General features: G+C 42.3%; 1 protein-coding gene and 1 long non-coding RNA gene across 2 annotated transcripts in view; one reads left to right on the forward strand and one right to left on the reverse strand.

The window, feature by feature from the left end:
- The window catches only part of dnah5l (dynein, axonemal, heavy chain 5 like), a 352990-nt gene that overhangs the window by 217651 nt on the left and 110098 nt on the right, over positions 1–25241 (forward strand). Inside the window, exons 60-62 of the mRNA XM_068006271.1 lie at positions 4728–4895; positions 5579–5797; positions 10688–10864. Of these exons, the coding sequence (XP_067862372.1) occupies positions 4728–4895; positions 5579–5797; positions 10688–10864 (564 nt within the window). The remainder of the gene's footprint in view (positions 1–4727; positions 4896–5578; positions 5798–10687; positions 10865–25241) is intronic.
- LOC137342341 (uncharacterized) overlaps positions 1–25241 on the reverse strand; it is a 153755-nt gene that overhangs the window by 68623 nt on the left and 59891 nt on the right. The gene's annotated exons all lie outside the window — the stretch shown is intronic.

A 25241-nucleotide genomic window follows, 5' to 3' on the forward strand; every position in this document is an offset into this window, starting at 1 on the left:
CTGGATCTAGTTCTGGGGAATGAAGCAGGGCAAATCGAGTGTGTTTCAGTGGGAGAACAATTGGGTAATGGTGATCATAGAATTAGGTTTAAAGTAGTTAATGAAAGGGACAAAGAAAAATCAACTGTGAAAATACCCAACTGAAAGAGAGCCAATTTCAGTGATTTGAGAAGGGATCTAGCACAGGTGGACTAGAAACAAAGATTGGACAAGAAAAAGTAAATGAGCAATGGCAGGCCTTCAATGCGGAAATAGTTCAGGTACAAACCAAGCATATTCCCATAAGGAAGAAAGATGGGGCATCCAAAGGTGGATGACAATTTGCCTGGATGACAAAGGAAATAGAGGTAAAAATAAAACAGAAAAAGGAGGTTTATGAGAAATGTCAGGTACAGAATACAGTTGAAAACCAGGCAGAATACAGAAATTGAAAAAGGATATAAGAAGGGCAAAGATTAAAAATGAGAAAAGATTGGCGGGTAACATAAAAGGGAACCCAAAAATCTTTTATAAACATATAAAAAGTAAAAGGATAGTTAAAGGAATGGTGGGGCTGATTAGGGACAAAAACAGAAATCTTCTTGTGGAGGCAGAGGGCATGACTGAGGTACTGAATGAGTACTTTGCATCTGTCTTCACAAAAGAAGAGGATGAAGTTAATGTTAGAGGAGGAGGGAGTAGAGATATTGGCTAGGAGAAAAAATAGATAGAAAGGAAGTGCTAAATAAGTTGGCATCACTCAAAGTTAACAAGTCACCCCGTCCAGATGGAATGCATCCTAGGTTAATGAGGTGGAGATGCCGGTGATGGACTGGGGTTGACAATTGTAAACAATTTTACAACACCAAGTTATAGTCCAGCAATTTTATTTTAAATTCACAAGCTTTCGGAGGCTTCCCCCTTCGTCAGGTGAACATCGTTCACCTGACGAAGGGGGAAGCCTCCGAAAGCTTGTGAATTTAAAATAAAATTGCTGGACTATAACTTGGTGTTGTAAAATTGTTTACAATAGGTTAATGAGGGAAGCAAGGATGGAGATAGCTGAAGCTCTGACCACAATCTTTCAATCCTCCTTGAATATGGGAGTGGTGCCAGAAGACTGGAGGACTGCAAATGTGACACCCCTATTCAAAAAAGGGGAGAGGGATAAACCTGGTAACTACAGGCCAATCAGTCTAACCTCAGTGGTGGGAAACCTTCTAGAGACTATTGTCAAGGACAAAATTAATTCTCACTTGGAGAAGCATAGATTAATAAGGGACAGTCAAGATGAATTTGTTAAAGGCAAATTGTGTCTGACTAACCTGATTGATGTGGAGATGATTGAGTTCTTTGATGAGGTATCAGAGAGAGTTGTTGAAGGTGGTGCAGTAGATGTTGTGTATATGGACTTTCAAAAAGCATTTGATAAAGTACTACATAACAGACTTATTCGGAAAATAGAAGCACATGGGATTAAAGGGACGGTGGTAACTTGGATATATAATTAGCTAAAGAATATGAGACAGCGGTTAGCGGCGAATGAATGTTTTTCTAACTGGAGAGAAGTATGCAGTGGGGTCCCCCAGGGATCGATATTAGGACCATTGCTTTTCTTGTTATATATAAATGACCTGGACTTGGGTATCGGGAGTACAATTGCAAAGTTTGTGGGTGATACAAAACTTAGCAACGTTGTAAATAATGAGGAGGATAGTAGAAGACTTCAGGAGGACCTAGACAGACTGGTGAAATAGGCAGACAGATGGCAGATGCAATTTAATGCAGATAAGTGTGAAGTGATGCACTTTGGGAGGAACGACATGGAGAGGCAGTATAATGTAAATGGTACTATTTTGAGGGAAGTGCAAGAGCAGAGGGACCTGGGGGTGCATATTCACAAATCTTTGAAGGTGCTAGGGCAAATTGATAAGGTGGTTAAGAAAGCGTTTGGGATACTTGGCTTTGTAAATAGGGGCATTGAATACAAAAACAAGGAAGTCATGCAAAACCTTTACAAATCACTGGTTAGGCCTCAGCAGGAATACTGTGTACAATTCTGAGCACCACTCTTTGGGAAGGATGTCAAGGCCTTGGAGAGGGTACAGAGGAGGTTAACCAGGATGATACCAGGGATGAGAGGTTTCAGTTATGTGGAGAGATTGGTAAAGCTGGGAATGTTTTCCCTAGAGCAGAGAAGGTTAAGGGAAGACCTAATAGTGATATTCAAAATAATGAGGGGTTTTGATAAAGCAAGTAGGGAGAAACTGTTTCCTCTGGCAACTGGGTCGGTAACCAGAGGCCATAGATTTAAAATAATTGGCAAATTAGAAATTTAAAAAATTGAAATTATTGAGAAATATCTGAAGACTGGAAAGGGACCAGTGATGAAGACTGGAGAAAGTAAGCATTGACAACTAAAGATATTAAAAAAGCATGATGGCAGGAAAATGTGACCAGGGAGGAGAAAGGAGAGTGACAGAAGCAGTAAATTGAAATAATTGAGACAGAGATGTATAGTGGGCAGCTGATGGAGATCAGTACCATGAAACTGCTTGAGGCCATAGTCGCGGCAACTGGTAGGAACATTCGGTTGTTTAGTAGACACGCTCAGTGCTGAGGTCAGTGAGGGTTGAAATCACATAGTGATATTAATGAGTTAACACCTTCAAGTGTTCGCTACTAATAATGTTATTTCTGCCTAAATGGCTTTTTCAATGGGTTATTTCTCTGCTGCTGAAACCCTCATCCATACCTTTGTTACCTCTAGACTTGACTATTCCAATGCTCTCCTGGCCGGCCTCCCATCATCCACCCACCATAAACTTGAACTCATCCACAACTCTGCTGCCCGTATCCTAACTCGCACCAAATCCCTTTCACCCATCACCCCTCTCTACCTCTCCTCCTTTAAGACACTCCTTAAAACCTATCTCTTTGACCAAGCTTTTGGACACCTGTCCTAATATCTCTTTGATAAAATTCCTGTGAAGCACCTTTGAACGTTTTACTACGTTAAAGGCGCTATATAAATGCAAGTTGTTGTTGTTTAGAATCATATGGCAATTTTAAAATTTGATATAAACTGTGATGCATTTTAACTTTCTTTTTGTATTTTAATGGTTACACTTACCCAAAATTATAATGTTGGTAGAAAGCCATTTCCAGTTTGTTGCGATGCAGTATAAAATCTAGAATCAGAGTCTGATCTCACTCCTTGGAGAAACAGTGAGACTCTCTAGAGGAGGTAGTTTTACATTGTGTCGGTTTGACACTACATAGAGTGTAAGGCCAGTGTCAGTTTAATACATTTGTGTGAGGGGTTCCTTCAAAATCCTGGACCTCAAGTTAGTTGAGGCTGTGTTTGCACTACAACTATAGCATTTGACCAAAGCATTTTCACTTCATACTGACATTAAAATGTTGTGGTGTAAATTTGGAGTCAGGGCCTGACCTAATTCCAGAGTGAAGTTGAATAAGACTACCTCCTCCAGGGAATCTCATTCTGTTTTGCTTCAGAGTGAAGTTAGCCTGACTCTGAGTTATACTAGAATGCTTCATACCAGAGCTACATTTTTAATGTAAATGCAGCCTTAAATATTCTGCAGTGTATATACTACTGCCTGTACCCTCAAACTATTCAGGCCCCAAAAAATCGGTGTGCTCCCACCGTAACTTGGGGGGGATCCTGCCAAAACGGCTGGAAATTAGGTCAGGATTCAGAACCACAAAGTTCCAGTCTTGCACCTGTGTTTCTGGGGCCACCTTGTAGGGCAGAGCCTCCGCCCACACCTTACAAAGCCATCGTCGCAAAGGGGGAGGGGTTGCGGGTAGAGGCTCCAAACTTCAGAGTTCCCGTGCTCGAGGCTCTGGTTGGGACACAGAATATGGTCATCACTACTGCATTTGGTTAGTTGTGGAGCCCAGATTTTTTAATAATTGTTAAAGTGGCTCCTTACATTGGGGGCTGAGGGGGCACCTGTAACTTGTTTTTGGGAAGGAGACCCCCTGGGCAGGTAATCTTCAGCCTTAAGCCAATGGCAGAGGTGCCAGATGCACCACCAGTGGCATGGGTGCTCCCCCTGACCCTGAGGACTTTGGCGGGGTCGGCAGTGGAGGCCCAGGGTGGGCGAATCTTGGCACTTACACCGAGATGTACCACCCCAAGGATTTTCAGGGCCTTGTATTTTAACTGCACATGTATAACCACTCATATCCTAGAGCTCTGTCCTGGCTGGAGAATCATTGTTCTAGCCAGGCAATACAAACAGGGCATACTCTGGCTGATTTTCCTGTTTCGATGCCTGGGTGTATTGGATCATCTGGGCATAATGAATAGATTTTCATCCATTAATTTAAATGGATGGAAAATTGGAAAGGTGCTCTTATGGGCATGTGACCTTCCCGCCTAATATTAAATGGAGAAATGAAGCGAATCTGAAAAAAGATACACATCCATTTACGTATAATTAGAATTGCATGTCCTGTCAATATTTAATGGTTGCACTGTTCTCTGATTCTGCTTAGCAGTGTGAAAAATTGTGTGTAGTGATGGTCTATACCATTTGATCCTCCAGTACTACATTGTGTTTATATATGATTGTCGGAAATACTTTGTTTTAGTGGAATCAAAGTTTCCGTTGTCAGTAGGAAGTTCTGTTTGTGATCATTTTCAGGCTCTGGAAAACTTGCTTATCCAATTAATACACTCTGCGTAAAGGATTTAACAGACTTTGCTTAATGCACAGGATTCTATCACTGAAGAGGTTGTGGATCTGCTGCAACCTTACCTAGATATGGAGGACTACAATCTTGAAACTGCCAAGAAAGTGTGTGGCAACGTTGCAGGTCTGTGTTCATGGACTAAAGCCATGGCAAGCTTCTTTGATATTAATAAAGAAGTACTTCCACTGAAGGTATAGTATAAATGCATAATATTGCATTGCACAACTTGTGACTCTGTAGTACAACATAATAGGAATCTTTAGACTGGCAGTTTACATTTAAGTTTACTTGTACGTTTAAGTTTTTCGAATGGCAATTTTATGATGCCATCCATAAGAGAGATAATATCTTTCTGCTTCTCTGGCTTTTATTGTAAATTGCCACCTGCTTCCAATTTTTCAGTATAAGAATTACAGTGAATGTAATTCAAAATTGTCCTTGGCACATTCCAGATAATGTGTATATGTAAATATAAAATATATAGAGAGAATACTTTTTAAACATCCCCTGTAAACAGCTGAAGTCCACTCTTTGAAGGAGCATGTGTATTTCCTGTAATCGGGTGCAATATTTATTTGTTTTATTTTTAGTTTCATGTGGTCCAAACTTAACTGCTGGGCTGGATAGTTACGATTGTATGCATATTTCAGGAATTTTTGTCAAAACTCAACTTGAAATACTTTTTATTATTATAAATGTAGCTGTTTTAATGAAAATCTAATGGTTTTAATTTGCATTGCTATAAGAAATAATAAGTTAACAGTTAATAGATTAGTAATTTATTGACATGCCAGTGAACTTCAAGTACCCCAACCAGGATTTTTTTGGTTTGTTTATATTTTTTACTTACTTTGATGTGTCTATTTACAAAAAGGCAAATCTGACTCTGCAAGAGGCCCGATTAGTTGTTGCCCAAAATGAGCTAAACAATGCCCAAGCACAGCTGGATGACAAGCAGCGGGAGCTAGATGAAGTGCAGGCCATGTATGATGCTGCCATGACAGAAAAACAAGCACTACTTGATGATGCAGAGGCCTGTAGGAAGAAAATGAATAATGCCACTGCCCTCATTGAAGGTCTGGGTGGTGAAAAGGTAAATTTGAATTTGCCATAACCACAATACTAATATTCAATGAAGACCATTTATTGACTCTGCACTAATAATTAAGCAGTTTTGTAAATTTAACAGCAAATACTGATAAAAAATAAATTGATTAACACTTCAGTGCCTATCATTTAAAATAGAAAGAGGATGCTATACTTTTTTGGCATGTATGTAAGAGTGACTACAAGGAATGTAGTGGTTTAATCTGTGCAGGAGCATAATGAGGTCATTAATTCAGTTTCTGTGCAATGTTATCCTAATTCAAACAATGATATTATGCTGTAAGTTTTTATTCCCCAAAAGGAATTTTGGTAAAAATAGATTATTCAACTGGAATAATGTTATTTTTTGTAAATTTGGTGCTCACTAATGTGAGTTGCAGAATGGAACATTTTGCCCCATTTTGCACTCAGAACTCAGCAGTCTGTGTTGGAGATATTATCTGTAATATTATCTGTTGGAAAGATTATCTGTAATCATCAGGTATTGTTCTGTGATTTATAAATGTGAAAGGTTCGAGGATTTCTTGACATTCACCTGAGGAAGGAGGAAGCCTCCGAAAGCTTGTGATTTTCAAATAAAATTGTTGGACTATAACTTGGTGTTGTAAAATTGTTTACAATTGTGTTGGAGATAGGCAGCACAGCTTAGAGTTTTTTCTATTATTTAGTAATACTTGAGGACTTTCAACTGGGAATTTGGTGAGCATGGGAATTAGGGGCAGAGGGGAAAGGAGGTGCAAAGCGATTTAAACCAAGAGACTAAAAACTCATCTATGAACTTTTAAAACAAATTTAAAAAATACATAAAATAAAAAGGCTAAGTAATTACTAATTATTTCGAAATCAAACTAAATCCACTTACTAAATATAATCTAGATCTCAAGTGATTCTATTAGTCCTAGAAATAAGCTACTAATAATACATAAATAAATAAAAACTAGAAATGACAGTACAGGCTATGTGTCAGGACTGTAATATGTGGGAGTTTGTGGACAGCGAGACTCTCCCAGATTGCCACATCTGCAGTAAATGTCTTTGGCTTGAGACACTCCGGCTCAGAGGCCTTGAGCTGGAGTGCGAATTAGAGACACTCTGACACATAAGTGAGGGGGAGGAATTTTTGGATAGGTTTCTCCAGAGTACAGTCACACTTCAGAGGAAACCACAGGTACAGGAAGGGGAGAGTGTGACTATTAGTCAGCAGCATAAGGGGAACCAAGGGGAGGTAGAGGAGGAGGTGCCGCCAATACTGCTCCTATCCAGCAGGTACCATGTACTTGCTACTTGTGAGGATAAGGATGAAGACTGCAGGGAGGAAGCCCAGAGTACTAACTATGGCACCGTGGAGCATGAGGCAGTCCAAGGGAGGGGAGGATCAGAATAGAAAGGTTGTAGTCATAGGGGATTCGATAATTAGTGGGATAGATAGCGTCCTCTGCAGTCATGACCGAGAGTCCAGAAGGGTGTGTTGCCTACCTGGTGCAAAAGTAAAGGATTTCTCAAAACAACTGGAAAGGAACTTGGAAAGAGAGGGGGAAGATCCAGTTATTGTGGTCTATGTTGGGACTAATGACATAGGGAAGAAAAGGGAGGCGGTCCTGCTAAGGGAATATCAGAAGTTAGGAACTAAATTAAAAAGCAGGACCTCACGGGTGGTAATCTCGGGATTACTACCCAAGCCACATGCTAATTGGCATAGGGATAGACAGATCAGGAAGGTGAATGCGTGGCTGAAAGAGTGGTGTGGGGAGGAGGGGTTCCATTTCATAAGACACTGGCACCAGTACTGGGACAGGAAGGAGCTGTACCACTGGGACGGAATCCACCTGAACCTGAATTGGACCAGAGTCCTGGCAGAAAGGATAAATGGGCCTGTGGATAGGACTTTAAACTTGTAAGACGTGGGGAGGGATATGGTAGCAATAACAAAAGCTTAAAGATAAAAGAAACAGGAGATGAGTGTAAAGGTTAGACCAGAATAAGGAATAAAGATAACATAAATAGTCAAGGAACAAATACTGTTATAAAACAGAAGTATAAAAGGACTGTTAAAAATAAAGTAAAAGGAATAACTATTAAGGATGAATTAAACAGCCCATACAGCAATGTACACAATGTCCAAAATAAGACGGGGGAACTGGAGGCAGTAGTCCATAGTGAGGAACCACATGTAGTAGGAATAACTGAAACATTGCTACATAAAGAACAGGACTGCCAACTGAATATTGCAGGTTATAACATAATCAAAAAGGATAGGGAAGTAAGAAGGGAGGGGGTGGAGTACTTGTACTAATTAGAGATAACATAATGACAGTGTAAAAAAGGGATATAACTAACAGGCAAGAAGGGATCTATCATGCTAATTGGAGTATACTACAGAATATCTAATAGTGGAAAGGCAGTGGAGAAAGAAATATGTAAGCAAATATGTGAAATGAGTAAAGGACATAGAATAATAACCACAGGAGATTTTAAATGCCCCTAAATAAACTGGCAAGAAGAGGTAGGTAAAGGGGTCCAGGAAATGGAGTTTATACAATGTGTGCAGAACTCCTTTCTTATCCAGTATGTAAAAAACCCAACATGAGACAAAGTACTGCTGGATCTAGTAATGGGAAATAAACCAGAACAGATAAGAGAAGTAAACAGAGGGGAACATCTAGGCAATACAAGGTTTAAAATAAAGATTGAAAAGGGCATAAGTAAGACAAAGACCAAAGTAATAAATTGGAAAAAAGCTGATTTTAAGGGGATGAAAATGGAACTAGGGAAAATAAACTGGAAAAATTTACTAAGGACAAAGGTATGCACTAAGTACATAGACAACATAGGAGACGTTGACAAAAGGGAATACGAAAAGGTTAGGAAAGAAGTCAAAAAAATATTAGGAAGGCAAAGATGTAATAGAAAAACATTTAGAAACATTTACTCAAAGATTTAATAGAAAAACATTTAGCAACCCCGAAAATATAATAAAGAATAGTCAGCGCGGATTTCAAAAGGGAGGGTCATGCTTGACCAACCTTATTGAATTATTTGAAGAAGTAACAGAAAGGGCAGACAAAGGTAATGTTGTAGATGTAATATATTTGGATTTTGAAAAAGCCTTCGATAAGGTACCGCATAGAAGACACATGACTTAAGGTCCGAGCATGTGGAGTCAGGGGACAAGAAGCAGAATGGATAGCAAGCTGGCTACAAAACAGAAAACAGAGAGTAGGGGTTAAAGGTAGTTACTCAGACTGTCAAAACGTGGGAAGTGGTGTTCCACAAGGATCAGTACTGGGACCACTGTTGTTCACAATTTACATAAACGATTTGGACTCAGGAATCAGAAGTACAATTTCAAAATTTGCAGACGACACCAAATTGGGGATAATAGTTATTACTGAATAGGATTGCGACAAAATACAGGAAGACATTAATAAACTTGCAGAATGGGCGTGTAATTGGCAAATGAATTTCAATACAGATAAGTGTGACGTGGTACAATTTGGTAGGAAGAATAAAGAGGTCACATACTCCTTGGAAAATAAGAGTCTTATTGGGGTAGAGGAGCAGAGGGATCTGGGGGTACAGATACACAAATCACTAAAAGTAACGACAAAGGTTAATAAGGCCATAAAAAAAGCAAACCAAGCACTGGGTTTTATTTCTAGAAGGATAGAATTGAAAAACAGAGAAGTTTTGTTAAACTTGTATATAACCTTGGTTAGACCACACTTGGAGTACTGTGAACAGTTCTGGTCTCCATGTTATAAAAAGGATATAGAGGCAATGGAGAAGGTACAAAAATGATTTACTAGGATGATACCAGACCTGAGAGGTTATACCTATCAGGAAAGATTGAATAGGCTGGGGCTCTTTTCTCCAGAAAAGGTGAAGACTAAGGGGTGATCTGATAGAGGTCTTTAAGATTATGTTTGATAGGGTAGATGTAGAGAAGATGTTTCCACTTGTGGGGGAGACCAGGACTAGGGGCCATAACTATAAAATAGTCATTAATAAGTCCAATAGGGAATTCAGGAGAAACTTCTTTATCCAGAGAGTGGTTAGAATTAGGAGTAGTTGAGTCTTCTAGCATAGATGCATTTAAGGGGAATCTAGCTAAATATATGAGGGAGAAAGGAATAGAAGGTTATATTGATGGGATTAGATGAAGAAGGGTGGGAGGATGCTCATCTGGACCATAAACACCGGCATGGTCCTGTTGGGCTGAAAGGCCTGTTTCTGTGCTGTACGTTCTATGTAATTCTATGTAATACTTCTTCGGCAAATCTTTCCTGTCACTGGTTCTCTATTCTAATGGTGGTGATTAGTGATACAAGAGATACAAACTCCGTTAAAAAGGCCCCAAGAAACATAAATAAAACTATTATCATCATTAAAAAAAATGTATTTGGGCTCATGTCAATAGCTGCAATACAATGTGAATGGATGATTATGTAGATACTTGATTTTGTTTTTGTAGTTCAGAACATCATCCAAACCCCTGCAGCTCACTCCCAGATATTGGGCATATCATTGGGGATATCATGACTGACAGCATGTTAATGAGGCTCAGTGATAAAAATTGCCACGGTCTCATACTGTCACGGGTGGCGGGAAACTGACCCAAATCAGTGGTTCCTCATCGGAAACTCGCTGGCAGTTAAAATTCTCCCCATTGTCTATAACCTATTTGCATAAACTTATATGAAACATTGACATTTACTGATGTGAAGGGACATCTGTCAATGCTGGTACTGGAGAAAAACATAATTCAGAATTCAAAAAATAGAAAAGGGCTTGAGAGCTAAAAATGTAAATAATTGGAAATGGGAAACAACTCAGTGAAACCTTTTGATATTCTTTTCTTTTAAAAAAAAACCCTCAGATTCGGTGGACAGAAAGCTGTAAGCTTTTCCAGGATCAGATTACTCAATTAGTGGGTGATGTATTGTTAGCTACTGGATTCCTCTCTTACTCTGGTCCATTTAACCAAGAATACAGGAACCTTCTGCTTCAGATGTGGAAAAAGGAGATGAGCAGCAACAGAATTCCATACAGTGATGTAAGTGAACTTTTAGAAATTTAAGTATCTGGTTGCATTAGCATTCATTTGCAAAATAATTGAAGTGAAAGTATTAAAAGCATAGGGGTAGATTTTCAACTTGCCACCCAGATGTAAAACTGGCATTATAGAAACTACCCGATCTTCATTTCCATCGATTTCATTGGAAGTAAGCATTGGGCTCTTTCCATAATGGGTGGCTGATCTTCAACACCAGCTTTACACCCGGGCATCAAGTTGAAAATCTACCCCATTGAATCAGCATCTAATGCCTTGAAAAAACAGGTACATTTTGAGAAGTAGAATAATTCAAACTTGTAGCATACTTAAATGTTTAGAAATATTTCCAGGGCAGAGGGGACTAATGGATTTCCCAACAAATTAGTCTAATGGACCCATTGGCAGATAACGGGAGAAGATTCATGGGAATGGGTAATAATGGGGAAGGTTAGATAACAAGACACATTGGGTTAAATTGGGCCACCTAGCGCCTGTGTTTTAGGTGTGACGGGCCACCTAGGTTTTCAAAATGCAGTCCAAGATCCGTGTGCACACTTCCGTTGGGACGTACGCAGGATGCCATCTTGGTAAAGGGGTTTGCGTGCGTGTCTAACGACCACCGGCAGCATGCAGAGCAGCGAGATCATGACGCGAATCAGTGTGCAATGCTGATTTGAAGCCACCTTTGCCATTTTGCAACTCCACAATCCACCCAATGCCCTGTCTTAACCTCGCACAGCTGAACACAGCTTAAACAACTTGAAGGCCCCCCCCCACCAGTGCTATTTAAAGGGACTATTAAGAACTCACAGGTTAGTTGCTGAATTATTTCTTCTGGGTTTTTGGAAGTTTCCTATACTTGGCTAAAGTTTCAATACAATGAGAAACACATTCGTCTCATTCCCTCTTGCCAGAGACAAACAGGAGGAGTGAGCATGAGGTTTTGCTCGGATTGTAGGCTTCCCCATGGTGCAGGGTGCCTTTGACTGCACGCATATTGCCTTGCGTGCTCCACATCTGAACTCAGCCATATTCAGCAACAGAAAGGGATTCCACTCCCTCAATGTGCAGCTGGTGTGCAGCCACAGGCAGTGCATCATGCAGGTCAACGCCCTCTATCCTGGTAGCAATCATGATTCTTTCATTCTGCAGCAGTCCTTTGTTGCACCTGTATTTGAACCAGCACGGCAAGTTGGTCATTGGGCGACAAGGGCTATCCCTTCATGACATGGGTCTTGACTCCGATCAGGAACCCACGCACATGTGCACAGCAGGCCTACAATGAGAGCCATTTTGCCACAAGGAACATCGTAGAGCACACTCAAGCAACACTTCCACTGCCTGGACCGCTCTGGAGGAGCCCTGCAGTACCTAGCTGAGCGGGTATCGAGATTTGTGATAGTATGTTGTATGCTGCACAATCTGACCATTATGAGGGAACAGTCCTTGCTACCACTTATCAGACGAGAAGCTGAGGAGCAGGAGCATGAGGAAGAGGTAGAGGTGGAGGAGGAAGTGGAGGTGGAAGAGAAAGTGCAAGAGGAAGTGGAGGAAGAGGAAGTGAAGCTACAACGTAGACAGTCCTTTTCTGCCAGGACTTTACATGATCAGTTTATTCATGAGGACACCAGTAACCTCAACTGCACCTCCCCATTCATCAACAGTCCCACACTCCTTGCCTTGTCTCTCTCACTGACAACACATATTGATTCTTCCCACAGTTCACCGCAAAAATAAAAACCATCACCAAATGCAAATTCAAATCCAAATTTATCAATTCACTCATTAAATAATGCATACAAAATAAAACTAATCACCCTCGTGGATCCCTTAGTGCCTGTCTTCAGTGTGCCTTTATCTTTCCTAGTGCTCCTACGAGGTGTATCCCCAGAGGCCGCAGCATAGGAGGTGGAAGGCGGCTGACCTTCAGTTGAGGAGACTGCACATGGCCTTGGAGGACGACCTCGAGCAGCTCTGGGCTTGGCTTCATACTGCACCATCTTGGCCTGGGCTGCAGCAGTCTGGACTGGCTGGCTGACAGGAAACAGGAAGGGCATTGGCGGAGTTGCAGGGGTGGGAGAGGACAGCAGGTTCCTGTTCCATGGAGCCACTGCCACTCTACCAGGGCGGCGCCTCGGCACTTCTCATGATCTGTTGGAGAACAGATTGCTGGACTGCTGTGACGCCCTTGAAGCTCCTTTCAACTGTGGTACCCAGAGCCACGACAGCAGCAGTCTGAGCTTCCAAGGCAGCAGTCATACCTTTGATGGAAGCTGTGACATCGGTCATCAGATGCTGCATCATGGTGGGTTCCACAGGTGCGCTGATAGGGGTAACCATCCATTTCATGTTGGAAAGGATGGGCAACAAGCTCTACGCAAAGCCCTGTGCTAAATTGGAGCTGGACTCCTCCACGCTCCTTGACATTGTGCGCAGGCTTTCTGGCAGACTTTCCAGTGCATCAAGCATTTGGTTGTGTATGCCCATCAGCCTTCTTCTGTAGCCTGGGCCATCGAAGTCCTCATCTGACTCCTCTGCAGCAGAACTACAGTATGACCTCGCCCTCCGGCGAGCTGGCACCTGCGGTATCTGTTCACCCCGCCCTGGCCCCTGCGCACTTGTGCCCGGTGTCTCACCACGTGCAGATTCCTCCTCTGTCCTAGCTTCTAAAGTACGCGCAGTGCCAGCCTCTGAGCTGGTGGCTGCGAGTGTAAGATAAAATAACAGTGTCTCTTCATCTTCATTGTCTTCTTCCTCTGCCTCCTCTTACTGGGAAGGTTCCAGTTCTTGGGTATCTGAAATGAAAAAGGGACAAGGGCTGAGTTGTAGTGAGGGGAGAGGAGAAAGTAACAAGTGTGTGCTTACACCATCTGCAACTTGTGAGTCAGAGGAGAAACATAGAAACAGAAACATAGAAAATAGGAGCAGGAGTAGGCCATTCGGCCCTTCGAGCCTGGTCCGCCATTCAGTATGATCATGGCTGATCATCTGTCTCAATACCATATTCCCTCTCTCTCCCCATACCCCTTGATGCCTTTTGTGTCCAGAAATCTATCTAGCTCCTTCTTAAATATATTCAGTGACTTGGCCTCCACAGCCTTCTGTGGTAGAGAATTCCACAGGTTCACCACCCTCTGAGTGAAGAACCATAGAGCCATAGAAAAGATACAGCACAGAAGGGGGCCATTCGGCCCATTGTGTCCGCGCTGGCTCGAAGAAGAACCAGGTGCCCTTTCTAATCCTACCTTCCAGCACCCAGTCCGTAGCCCTGCAGCTTACAGCACTTTAGGTGCAGGTCCAGGTAGTTTTTAAAAGAGTTGAGGGTCCCTGCCTCTACCACCAATTCGAGCAGCGAATTCCATGCACCCACCACCCTCTGGGTAAAAAAGTTTTTCCTCATGTCCCCTCTAATCCTTCCACCAATCAGCTTAAATCTACGTCCTCTAGTTCTTGAACTCTCCGCTAGGGGAAACAGGTACTTCCTGTCTACTCTATCTAGGCCCCTCATAATTTTGTACACCTCAATCAAGTCTCCCCTCTGCCTCCTCTGCTCCAAGGAAAACAACCCCAGCCTATCCAATCTCTCCTCGTAGCTGCAATTTTCAACCCCTGGCAACATTCTTGTAAATCTTCTCTGCACTCTCTCCAGATCAATTACGTCCTTCCTGTAATGTGGTGACCAGAACTGCGCACAATACTCCAGCTGTGGCCTTACCAGCGTTTTATACAGTTCCATCATTACATCCCTGCTTTTGTATTCTATACCTCAGCTAATAATGGAGAGCATTCCGTGTGCCTTCTTCACAACCTTATCTACCTGTGCTGCCACCTTCAGGGACCTGTGCACATGCACTCTAAGGTCTCTCACTTCCTCTACCCCTCTCAATATATTCCTGTTTACTGCATATTCCCTTTTACTGTTTGCCCTCCCTAAGTGCATTACCTCACACTTCTCCAGGTTGAACTCCATTTGCCACTTTTCCGCCCACTCCACCAACGCATTGATAACTTCTTGGAGTCTACAGCTTTCCTCTTCACTATCAACTACACGGCCAATTTTTGTATCGTCTGCAAATTTGCCAATCATGCCCCCTACATTCAAGCCCAAATCATTAATATATACCACAAACAGCAAGGGACCCAACACTGAGCCCTGTGGCACACCACTGGAAACAGATTTACATTCGCAAAGACATCCATCGACTTTTACCCTTTGTTTCCTGTTACTGAGCCAATTTTGGATCCAATTCACCACATTTCCCTGTATCCCATGGGCTTTTACCTTTCTGACCAGTCTGTCATGTGGGACCTTGTCAAATGCCTTACTAAAATCCATGAAGACAACATCCACTGCACTACCCTCATCAATCCTCCTTGTCACTTCCTCAAAGAATTTAATCAGATTTGTAAGGCATGACCTTCCCTGAACAAATCCATGCTGACTATCCCTGATTAAACCATGCCTTTCCAAGTGACAGTTTATCCTATCTCTCAGTATTGATTCTAATAGTTTGCCCATCACCGAGGTAAGACTGACCAGCCTATAATTGTTCAGCCTTTCCCTCGTACCCTTTTTAAATGATGATACTACATTTGCAGTCTTCCAGTCCTCCGGTACCTCCCTTGTATCTAGTGAGGATTGAAAAATGATCCTCAGAGCATCCGCTATCCTGGCTTCCTTCAATAGCCTAGGAAACAATCCATCCGGGCCCTGGTAACTTATTAACTTTCAAGGATTCCAGTCCCTCTAGTACTTCCTCTCTCGTTATGTTTACCTTATCCAATATTTCACACCTCTCCTCTTTGACTACTATGTCCGGATCATCCCTTTCCTTTGTGAATACGGAGACAAAATATTTATTTAAAACCCTACCCACATCCTCTGCATCTACACACAAGTTACCCTTATCATCCCTGATAGGTCCCACCTTTTCCTTAGCTATCCCCTTGTTCTTAATGTACTGATAAAACATCTTTGGGTTTTCTTTAATATTACTAGCTAATATTTTTTCATGCCCTCTCCTAGCTTTCCTTATTTCCTTTTTTACGTTATCCCTGTACTTTCTATACTCCTCTAGGCTTTCTGCAGTATTTAGTTTTCTATGACAGTCATAAGCTTTCTTTTTCTGCTTTATCTTGCCCCGTATACTTCTAGACAACCAGGGGGCTCTAAATTTGGCAGTGCCACACTTTTTCTTTGAGGGGACGTGTCTGCCCATAGAATTTCACTTTTTAGTGCCTCCCACTGGCTTGCCACTGATTTCTCCTCAAGTAGTTGTGTCCAGTCCACTTCTGCCAAATCAGCTCTTAGTTCTGTAAAATTTGCCTTCCCCCAATTTAAAACATTTACTCCTGATTTAACTCTGTCCTTTTCCATTATAATGCTAAAACTAACTGAATTATGGTCACCCACTGTCACTTCACCCACTTGCCCATCTTCATTTGCCAGGACTAAATCTAGAATTGCATCCCCTCTTGTTGGGCTTGTCACGTACTGGCTAAAAAATGTTCTCCTGGACATCAATCAAGAATTTTGCGCCCTCTGTGCCCCTCACACTGTTTGAATCCCAGTTGATGTTAGGATAGTTGAAGTCCCCTACTATTATTGCCCTCTTATTTTTGCACTCAGAAATTTGCCTACATATTTGTTCTTCTATCTCCGTTTGCCATTCGGGGGTCTATAGTACACTCCTGGTGGTGTGACTGCCCCTTTTTTATTTCTTAGAAATTTCTCCTCATCTCAGTGCTAAATGTCCTACCCCGTATCCTGAGACTGTGATCCCTCGTTCTGGACCCCCTAGCAGGGGAATCATCCTCCCTGCTTCCAGTCTGTCTAGCCCTGTCAGAATTTTATACGTTTCAATGAGATCCCCTCTTATTCTTCTAAACTTTTTTTTTATTCGTTCATGGGACGTGGGCGCCGCTGGCGAGGCCGGCATTTATTGCCCATCGCTTAATGCCCTTGAGAAGGTGGTGGTGAGCCACCTTCTTGAACCGCTGCAGTCCGTGTGGTGAAGGTTCTCCCACAGTGCTGTTAGGAAGGGAGTTCCAGGATTTTGACCCAGCGACGATGAAGGTTTGGCGATATATTTCCAAGTCGGGATGGTGTGTGACTTGGAGGGGAACGTGCAGGTGGTGTAGTTCCCATGTACCTGCTGCTCTTGTCCTTCTAGGTGGTAGAGGTTGCGGGTTTGTGAGGTTCTGTCGAAGAAGCCTAGGTGAGTTGCTGCAGTGCATCCTGTGGATGGTACACACCGCAACCACTGTGTGCCGGTGGTTAAGGGAGTGAATGTTTAGGTGGTGGATGGGGTGCCAATCAAGCGGGCTGCTTTGTCCTGGATGGTGTCGAGCTTCTTGAGTGTTGTTGGAGCTGCACTCATCCAGGCAAGTGGAGAGTATTCCATCACACTCCTGACTTGTGCCTTGTAGATGGTGGAAAGGCTTTGGGGAGTCTTCTAAACTCTAGTGAATACAGGCCTAGTCGACCCAACCTTTCCTCATACGACAGTCCTGCCAGCCCAGGAATCAGTCAGGTGAACCTTCGCTGCACTCCTTCTATGGCAAGTATATCCTTTCTTCGGTAAGGAGACCAAAACCGCACACAATACTCCAGGTGTGGTCTCACCAAGGCCCTGTATAACTGCAGTAAGACATCCTTGCTCCTGTACTCAAATCCTCTTGCAATGAAGGCCAAAATACCATTTGCCTTTCTAACTGCTTGCTGCACCTGCATGTTTGCTTTCAGTGACTGGTGTACAAGGACACCCAGGTCCCTTTGTATATCAACATTTACCAATTTATCATCATTTAAATAATACTCTGCCTTTCTGTTTTTCCTTCCAAAGTGCATAACTTCACATTTACCCACGTTATGCTGCATCTGCCATGTATTTGCCCACTCACTCAACTTGTCTAAATCGCCTTGAAGCCTTTTTGCATCCTCCTCACAACTCACGATTCCACCTAGTTTTGTGTTGTCAGCAAGCTTGGAAATATTACATTTGGTTCCCTCATCCAAATCATTGATATATATTGTGAATAGCTGGGGCCCAAGCACTGATCCCTGCGGTACCCCACTAGCCACTGCCTGCCACCCCGAAAAAGCCCCATTTATTCCTACTCTCTGTTTCCTGTCTGTTAACCAATTTTCAATCCATGCCAGTATATTACCGCCAATCCCAATTTTGCACGCTAACCTCTTATGTGGGACTTGTCTAATCCCGTTGATATTTTGTAAGTGTCCTGTTATCACATCCCGTATAATAGACTCTAGCATTTTCCCTACTACTGATGTTAGGCTAACCGGTCTGTAGTTCCCTGTTTTCTCTCTCCCTCCTTTTTTAAATAGTGGGGTTACATTTACCACCCTCCAATCTGCAGGAACTGTTCTAGAGTCTATAGAATTTTGGAAGATGACAACTAATGCATCCACTATTTCCATGGCTACCTCTTTTAGTACTCTGGGATGCAGATTATCAGCCCCTGGGGATTTATTGGCTTTCAGTCCCATCAATTTCTCCAGCACTATTTTTTTTACTAATACTAATTTCCTTTAATTCCTCCTTCTCACTAGTTCCTTGGTTCCCTAGCATTTCTGGGAAGTTATTTGTGTCCTCTTCCGTGAAGACAGAACCAAAGTATTGGTTTGATTGCTCTGCCATTTCCTTGTTCCCCATTTCTCCCGTTTCTGACTGTAAGGGACCTATATTTGTCTTCACTAATCTTTTTCTTTTTACATACTTCTAAAAGCTTTTATCTTCCTTGCAAGTTTACTCTCATGCTCTATTTTTACCCTCTTAATCAATCTCTTGGTCCTTTTTTGCTGAATTCTAAACTGCTCCCAATCCTCAGGCTTGCTACTTTTTCTGGCAACTTTACATGACTCCTCTTTGGATCTAATACTATCCTTAATTTCTTTTGTTTGCCATGGTTGGGCCGCTTTTCCTTTTGTGTTTTTGCACCAGAAAGGAATGTATAACTGTTGTAATTCATGCATTCGTTCCTTAAATGTTAGCCATTGACTATCCACCGTCATGCCTTTTAATGAAGCTTCCCAATCTATCATAGCCAACTCACTCCTCATACATTCATAGTTTCCTTTGTTTAGATTTAGGACCCTAGTTTCGGATTGGACTACTTCACTTTCCATCTTAATGAAGAATTCTATCATGTTATGGTCACTCTTCCCCAAAGGACCCCACATAACAAGATTATTAATTAACCCCTTCTCATTGCACAATACCCAATCTAGGATAGCCTGTTCCCGGGTTGATTCCTCAACGTACTGGTCTAAAAAACCATCTCCTACACACTCCAGAAATTCATCCTCCACAGTATTATTGCTAATTTGGTTTGGCCAGATATATGCAGATCAAAGTCACCCATGATTACATGCATCTCTAATTTTCTGTTTGATGCTGTCCCCTACATTATCACTACTGTTTGGAGGCCTATAGACAACTCCCACCAGTGTTTTCTGCCCCTTGGTGCTTCTTAACTTCACCCAGACTGATTCTACATCTTGATTTTCTGAGCCAATATCCTTTCTCACTATGCTCTGATTTCATCCTTTACTAACAACGCCACTGCACCTCCTTTTCCTTTTTGCCTGCCCTTCCTAAACATCGAATACCCTTGAATATTCAGCTCTCAGCCTTGGCCACCCTGCAGCCATGTCTCTATATTTGCAATTATATCATTTCCATTTACATTTATTTGCGCTGTTAATTCGTCTACCTTGTTACGAATGCTTCGTGCATTCGGATACAGTGCCTTTAGATTTTTAACATTTTTAGACATCTTAACTTTTTTTTGTACTATGGCCCTATTATTACCCTCTTATTACCATTTTTTCTTACCCGGGCCCTATTTGTAATGCACTCTTTTGTTTGTACGCTCTGTCCCTTCCTGACACAATTTGGTTATCCTTACACCAGTCACTTTCCTGCACTGCTTCCTTGTCTTTTCTCTTTAGCATTCTAGATTTCTCTCTGCTGGGACCCTCCCCCGGCTTTTTTCGTTTAAAGCCCTATTTATCTCCCAAGTTATTCGATTCGCTGGAACTCTGGTCCCAGCATGGTTCAGGTTTAGTCCGTCGCAACGGAACAGCTCTCTCTTTCCCCAGTACTGGTGCCAGTGCCCCACAAATCAAAACTCACTTCTCCCACACCAATCTTTGAGCCACGCATTCATCTCTCTGATCTGATTTACCCTGTGCCAATTTGCTCGTGGCTCAGGTAATAATCCAGAGATTACCACCTTTGTGGGTCTGCTTTTTAATTTAGTCCTGAGCTGCTCAAACACCCTCAGCAGAACCTTTTTCTTAGTACTACCTATGTCAATAGTAGCTATGGGTACCACGACAACTGGATCCTTCCCTTCCCACTCCAAGTTCTTCTCCAGCCCAGAGAAAACATAGCCTTCGGGACTCATGCTACTGGCTCCTATACTGTCGCCTACTACAACCACCTTCCATTTTGATCCCCCCACTTGAACGGCTTCCTGTGCCACGGTGCCGTGGTCAGTTTGCTCGTCCTCCCTGCAGTCCCCACACTTGTCCACAAGGGTTGCAAGAATCTCAAATCTTTTGGACAAGTGCAGTGACTGAGGCTCCTGCAATACTCCTGGATCCCTGTACCTGCCTTACTTGCAGTCACACCCTCCTGTCCCTGACCACGTGTCAATTCTAAAGTGTGGCTGCCTCCTGGAGCAAAAGGTCCAGGTAGCTTTCTCCCTCCCTAATGTCTCGCAAGGTCTGCAACTCGGACTCCAGCTCCTCAACTTGGAGCCGACTTTCCTCGAGCCGCAGACACTTACTGCAGATGTAGTTGCCCTGGACAAAAATGTCCACAAACTCTCACATATTGTAGCAGCAACACATCTCCTGTTCTCCCATTATTTAATTAAATTAATTAATTAATTTAATGGTAATCAATTTATTTACCTCGTTTAATTTATTGGATTAATTAAATTAAGTTTAGTTTTTAAAATTTAGTTATATGCTTAAAACATAGCCCACAGTCACTACCAATCACTTACCTGCCTCACCTGTGAAGTGACACTGCAGTTTTCTCTTGTTGCATGTCTGCTGCTGCTTTTATCCCCGCTCTCGGTCTTCTGCTGCTCAGGTCCGCCGCCGCTCTGCAGAAAAAGTTAGGAAAAGCAAGGCAAAGGAGCACCTCCTTCCCCCACTTCACTGAACTCTCACACTTACCAAACTCTCAAGTTGCTCACTCTGTGCCCGCTACACTCAGGAGATTGTGGGATGAGGGAGAAGTGGGAAGAGAGAAGGAGGATTAGGGAGCAGAGACCTTCATCATCAATCCCTCCAGCACCGCCAGTGGCCACGGCCTCAGCGATGCCTCTTCCCATGATGGCCAGCACTGGCTCCTTCGTGGGAGTTAAGATGTGTAGGTACGCTTGTCCTCCTCCTGTTTTTTTGCTGCCTCCTGTTATGTGCCACCTTGTCCTGCAAGAAAGAGAGAAGTGTGTCACTGAGTTTCCTGCAATATGTTTGGGTGATGTGGCTGTCATGGTTGAATAGCTGCCTGGGTGTGTGAGCTGTGAGATGTGGGTGTGAAGCTTGCAACAGTGCTAAGTGCCTGAGGGTGAGGTAAACCATATGAATTGAAGGGTTAAGTACTGATTGAAAGATTGTTGGTAGGTGAGTGATGGGGATGTAGTGAATTGAGCAGTAGATGATGCTATTGGTGCAATTTGTAGGATATGCCATTTGAAGATTGAACTCACTCACCTTGACAACGCGTGTCAGATATGCCATTTGAAGATTGAACTCACTCACCTTGACAACGCGTGTCAGATCATTAAACTTCTTCCTGCACTACATCCATGTTCTTGGAGCTATCCTCCTGGCATTGACCTCCACTGCTATTTCCTTCCACTGCCTTCTGAGCATACGTCTTGAGGGCAGCCTGCCCCCCCCCCCCACCGCGGATACAGGATGTCTCTCCTTCTCTCCACCTCTTGCACCAAAGCCTCCAGTGAATTATTAGCAAATCTTGGTGCATGCTCTCTCACATGTTCAGCTATTCCTCAGAGTATCAGATTCAGTTTTCAAATGACTCATTCTTACAGCCACAGTGCACCTCCCCTTTAAGAGATGCAGGCTGCCTTGAAGTAGCGCTAGCCATTCACAATATCAGACTGTTTGCTGAGGCATGCAGCAAATAAACAGCGCAGCTAGTGCTGGCTGCGTGCAGGAATCATGGAAATAAGAAGGCAGCACCAATTTAACATGTTACCTGCAGCTCAGTGAATGGGTGCGGGTTAAGCGCAGATCGCAGATTGCCCGTTTTTGGGGTTAATCCAATTTAACCCCCAATGTTTTTGGCACTGATGAGATAGGCTGTTTCATTCCTGTACCCTACCCACATATATTGCCGTGAGAGCAGTAAAACGGTAAACCATCTTTGAAGAGCTGCCCTCATCATTTGATTCATAACTATGTAGAAAAGTTCATAATAAATATAATTATACTGAAAGTGGCAGGCAGAATGTGAAGAGGAGAGGGGCAGGCAGATTTCAAAGCATTTTTATCTTTATTCAGTCTGTTGCTTTTTTCTTCATTTTGCATTTTTTTCCTTCCCATCCTTTATTCTGTTACTTTTTTTTCTTATATTTGACTTTCCTACGCAGTTTCTTGTAATCTTTTCTTATATTCTGTCTTTCTATCTTTTCTTTGTTATTGCAGTCAGGGTAGGATAGCTCGGAACCATAGAGGAAACAAAACAGAGAACTAAGGAAGTCAGCTGGGAGGACAGAAAATTAGTCAATGTATGAGTAGACAACTAGAAAGACAGATAATCAGCTGTGGACTTTGCAGAAACAGCTGGAAGAAAAGATAAGTTGGGAAATGAATGGAAACAATTGGGAGTACAGAACAACAGAAAATTGATTTCCTAAGCATCCTGTACACAGGGGAAATTTTCAGTTTTATTAGATGGTTAGCTGTTCAAATGATATCATCATGTAGTTGAGCGATATGTGGGAATCTGGAGATGTTCTGGCTCTTATTTACGAACAAGTTTGTTGAATTAAAGATGATGATAAACAGATGATCCGCTTATAGCTTTTACAATAAAAAACGATTTTTTGAACAGCTTTGAAAATAGTAGTCATACAAATATGGACATTTTTAAAAGATGAATGCACAACTGAAACTGTTCAGAAACATTGTCGTTGTAAAAGCTTTGTCTGGTTGCATGGCTTCTATCATCGTTACCATCTTCCACTGTTCTGTTTGTGTAGGTAATTTCTAGCTTGTAAGCTGCAAATTCCTAAGAACAATATGCTTCTAAAATCTTTTATTTTCTTTATGATACTGCTTGATGGAGCTATACAGAGCACAGTTGTTTTACTCATGTTTTAATGAGGCTGAGAATATTTGAGCTAGATGTTGCTGTAAGTAGCACCGTTCGTTCGTCTTGTTCTTGCCCATAGACTTTCTATGGGGTTTTGCACGGCAAATTGCTATCAACGGGACAGCCAAATGGTGTGGCACCCTTTTCAGGGCATCTGGGACCTGTGTGAACAGGGCAAGCAACTGTGTATCTCCTTAACCAATCAGAATGAAGAATCATTAATGAGCAGTGCAGAATCTGAACTAGGAAGTGTACGTTAGAATAGTGAATTCAATGTCAAATCAGGTATAGAAAGCAAAATAAAGAGAGGGTAAGAAAGATTGTATCAAGAGACAGAGATAAAAGAGACAGAAAGAAAAACTAAGAAAAAAACATTATTTTTTTAATGTCCAACAATAATTAAAAGCTGAAGGAGTGAGACTACACACTTGTAAAAGTTAATTTTCAGTGCCAGGGAGGTTGTTTGGCACTATTCAAAAAAGACTCACCCGCTGTTTAAAGGGTACTTACACTGGAATGGACAAGCCCTAACTTTTTCTGGTGAGTTTAGTCCATATCTATGAGATAAGTATAGGAACTTCACGCCATTCAATACATTTGAACACTGAGTCAGACAGAGAAATGCCGTATTCGTGCAGCTTTTGGAGGAGCAGGGTACCTCGAGCAGCAACTTCCGGATTTCCGCGTTTAACTGCGCATGTGCGGTCGCCAGAAGCTACTGTCTGATTTGCACATAAATAAAGGTGAGTGCTGTTAGCCTCATCATTATTTTTACAGAAAAATCCAGCCCATTGTGTTTCTAAAGTTACTTGAAATTGGCTTGTAATTAAATCCTTACTCAATGGAGCTCAATTAATTTTATTATTCCTGTATAGATGCCCACTATAGTCTGCTAAATTAGATTGGGAGCAAATGTAAAATATTTTTGTTGATGCAGCTTAAAGCCGGTAATACCAAAGAAATGCCAGTGTAAATGCAACCTTATTATTACGCCCCACAAGTGAATTTAGCATTAGTGAAGTTTAACAGAAATTCGCAGATTTATGTATTAATGAAACAGTTGTGTTTATCTTTTTTCCTCCCACACCCCGTCCCTCAAAGAAAGAAAGAACTTGCAATTATATAGATATATAGTCATGTCCTCAAAATGTCCCAAAGCACTTCACAGCCAGTGAAGCACTTTTGAAGCACTGTTGTAGGCAAGCAGAGCAGACAATTTGTGCATAGATAGGTACCACAAATGGCAGTGAGATAAATGACCTGATCATTTGTTTTTTTAGTGATATTGTTTGAGGGATACATATTGGCCAGGACACTTGGCGAACTCCCCTGTTCTTCTTTGAATAGTGCCTGGGATGTTTTGCGCCCACCTGTGAGGAGAGACGTGGTCTTCGTTTAACATCTCATTCAAAAGGCAGCAACTCCAACGATGCAGTATTCTCTCAGTACTGCACTGAAGTATCAGTTGGATTATATGCTCAAGTCTTTGGAGTGGGGCTTGAACCCATAACATACTGCCTCGGAGCTGACAGTGCTACCACTGAGCCAACCTTATTTATGTGCTTCCATAAATCTTGTCTTCATCTGGGAGACAAAGAATGCACCATCGACATATAACACCACTGCTGCTATTTTTGTGATGTGGCATGTGAAGTATGTGTTTTTGTCAGCCAAGGTGAGAAGATCGTCTACCACACGACCCTTTGTAAGTGAGAATTAACAAAGCTCATTATATGAATGGCTAGCAGACATGCTGCTTGGGAATACTCACAGGAGTATAAATTCGTCTGGAGCTGCTTTAGAGCCCAGAATCATCGCTGCGCAGGTACCGCAGACAGCGCATGCCCTAACCGGGTGTCCAAGGCCGACCTAAAATTGGGCCTTGGGCCTTATTAATCATTTACGTGAACTGCCATCACCTGTCCACAGGCAGCTCGCCCATTTCAGAAGATGAATTTCAGGCCGCTTGCCTCACCAGTAGCATGAATGTAAAAAAA

The sequence above is a fragment of the Heptranchias perlo genome, chromosome 2 (genome assembly GCF_035084215.1).
Source record: "Heptranchias perlo isolate sHepPer1 chromosome 2, sHepPer1.hap1, whole genome shotgun sequence".
Lineage (NCBI taxonomy): Eukaryota > Metazoa > Chordata > Chondrichthyes > Hexanchiformes > Hexanchidae > Heptranchias > Heptranchias perlo.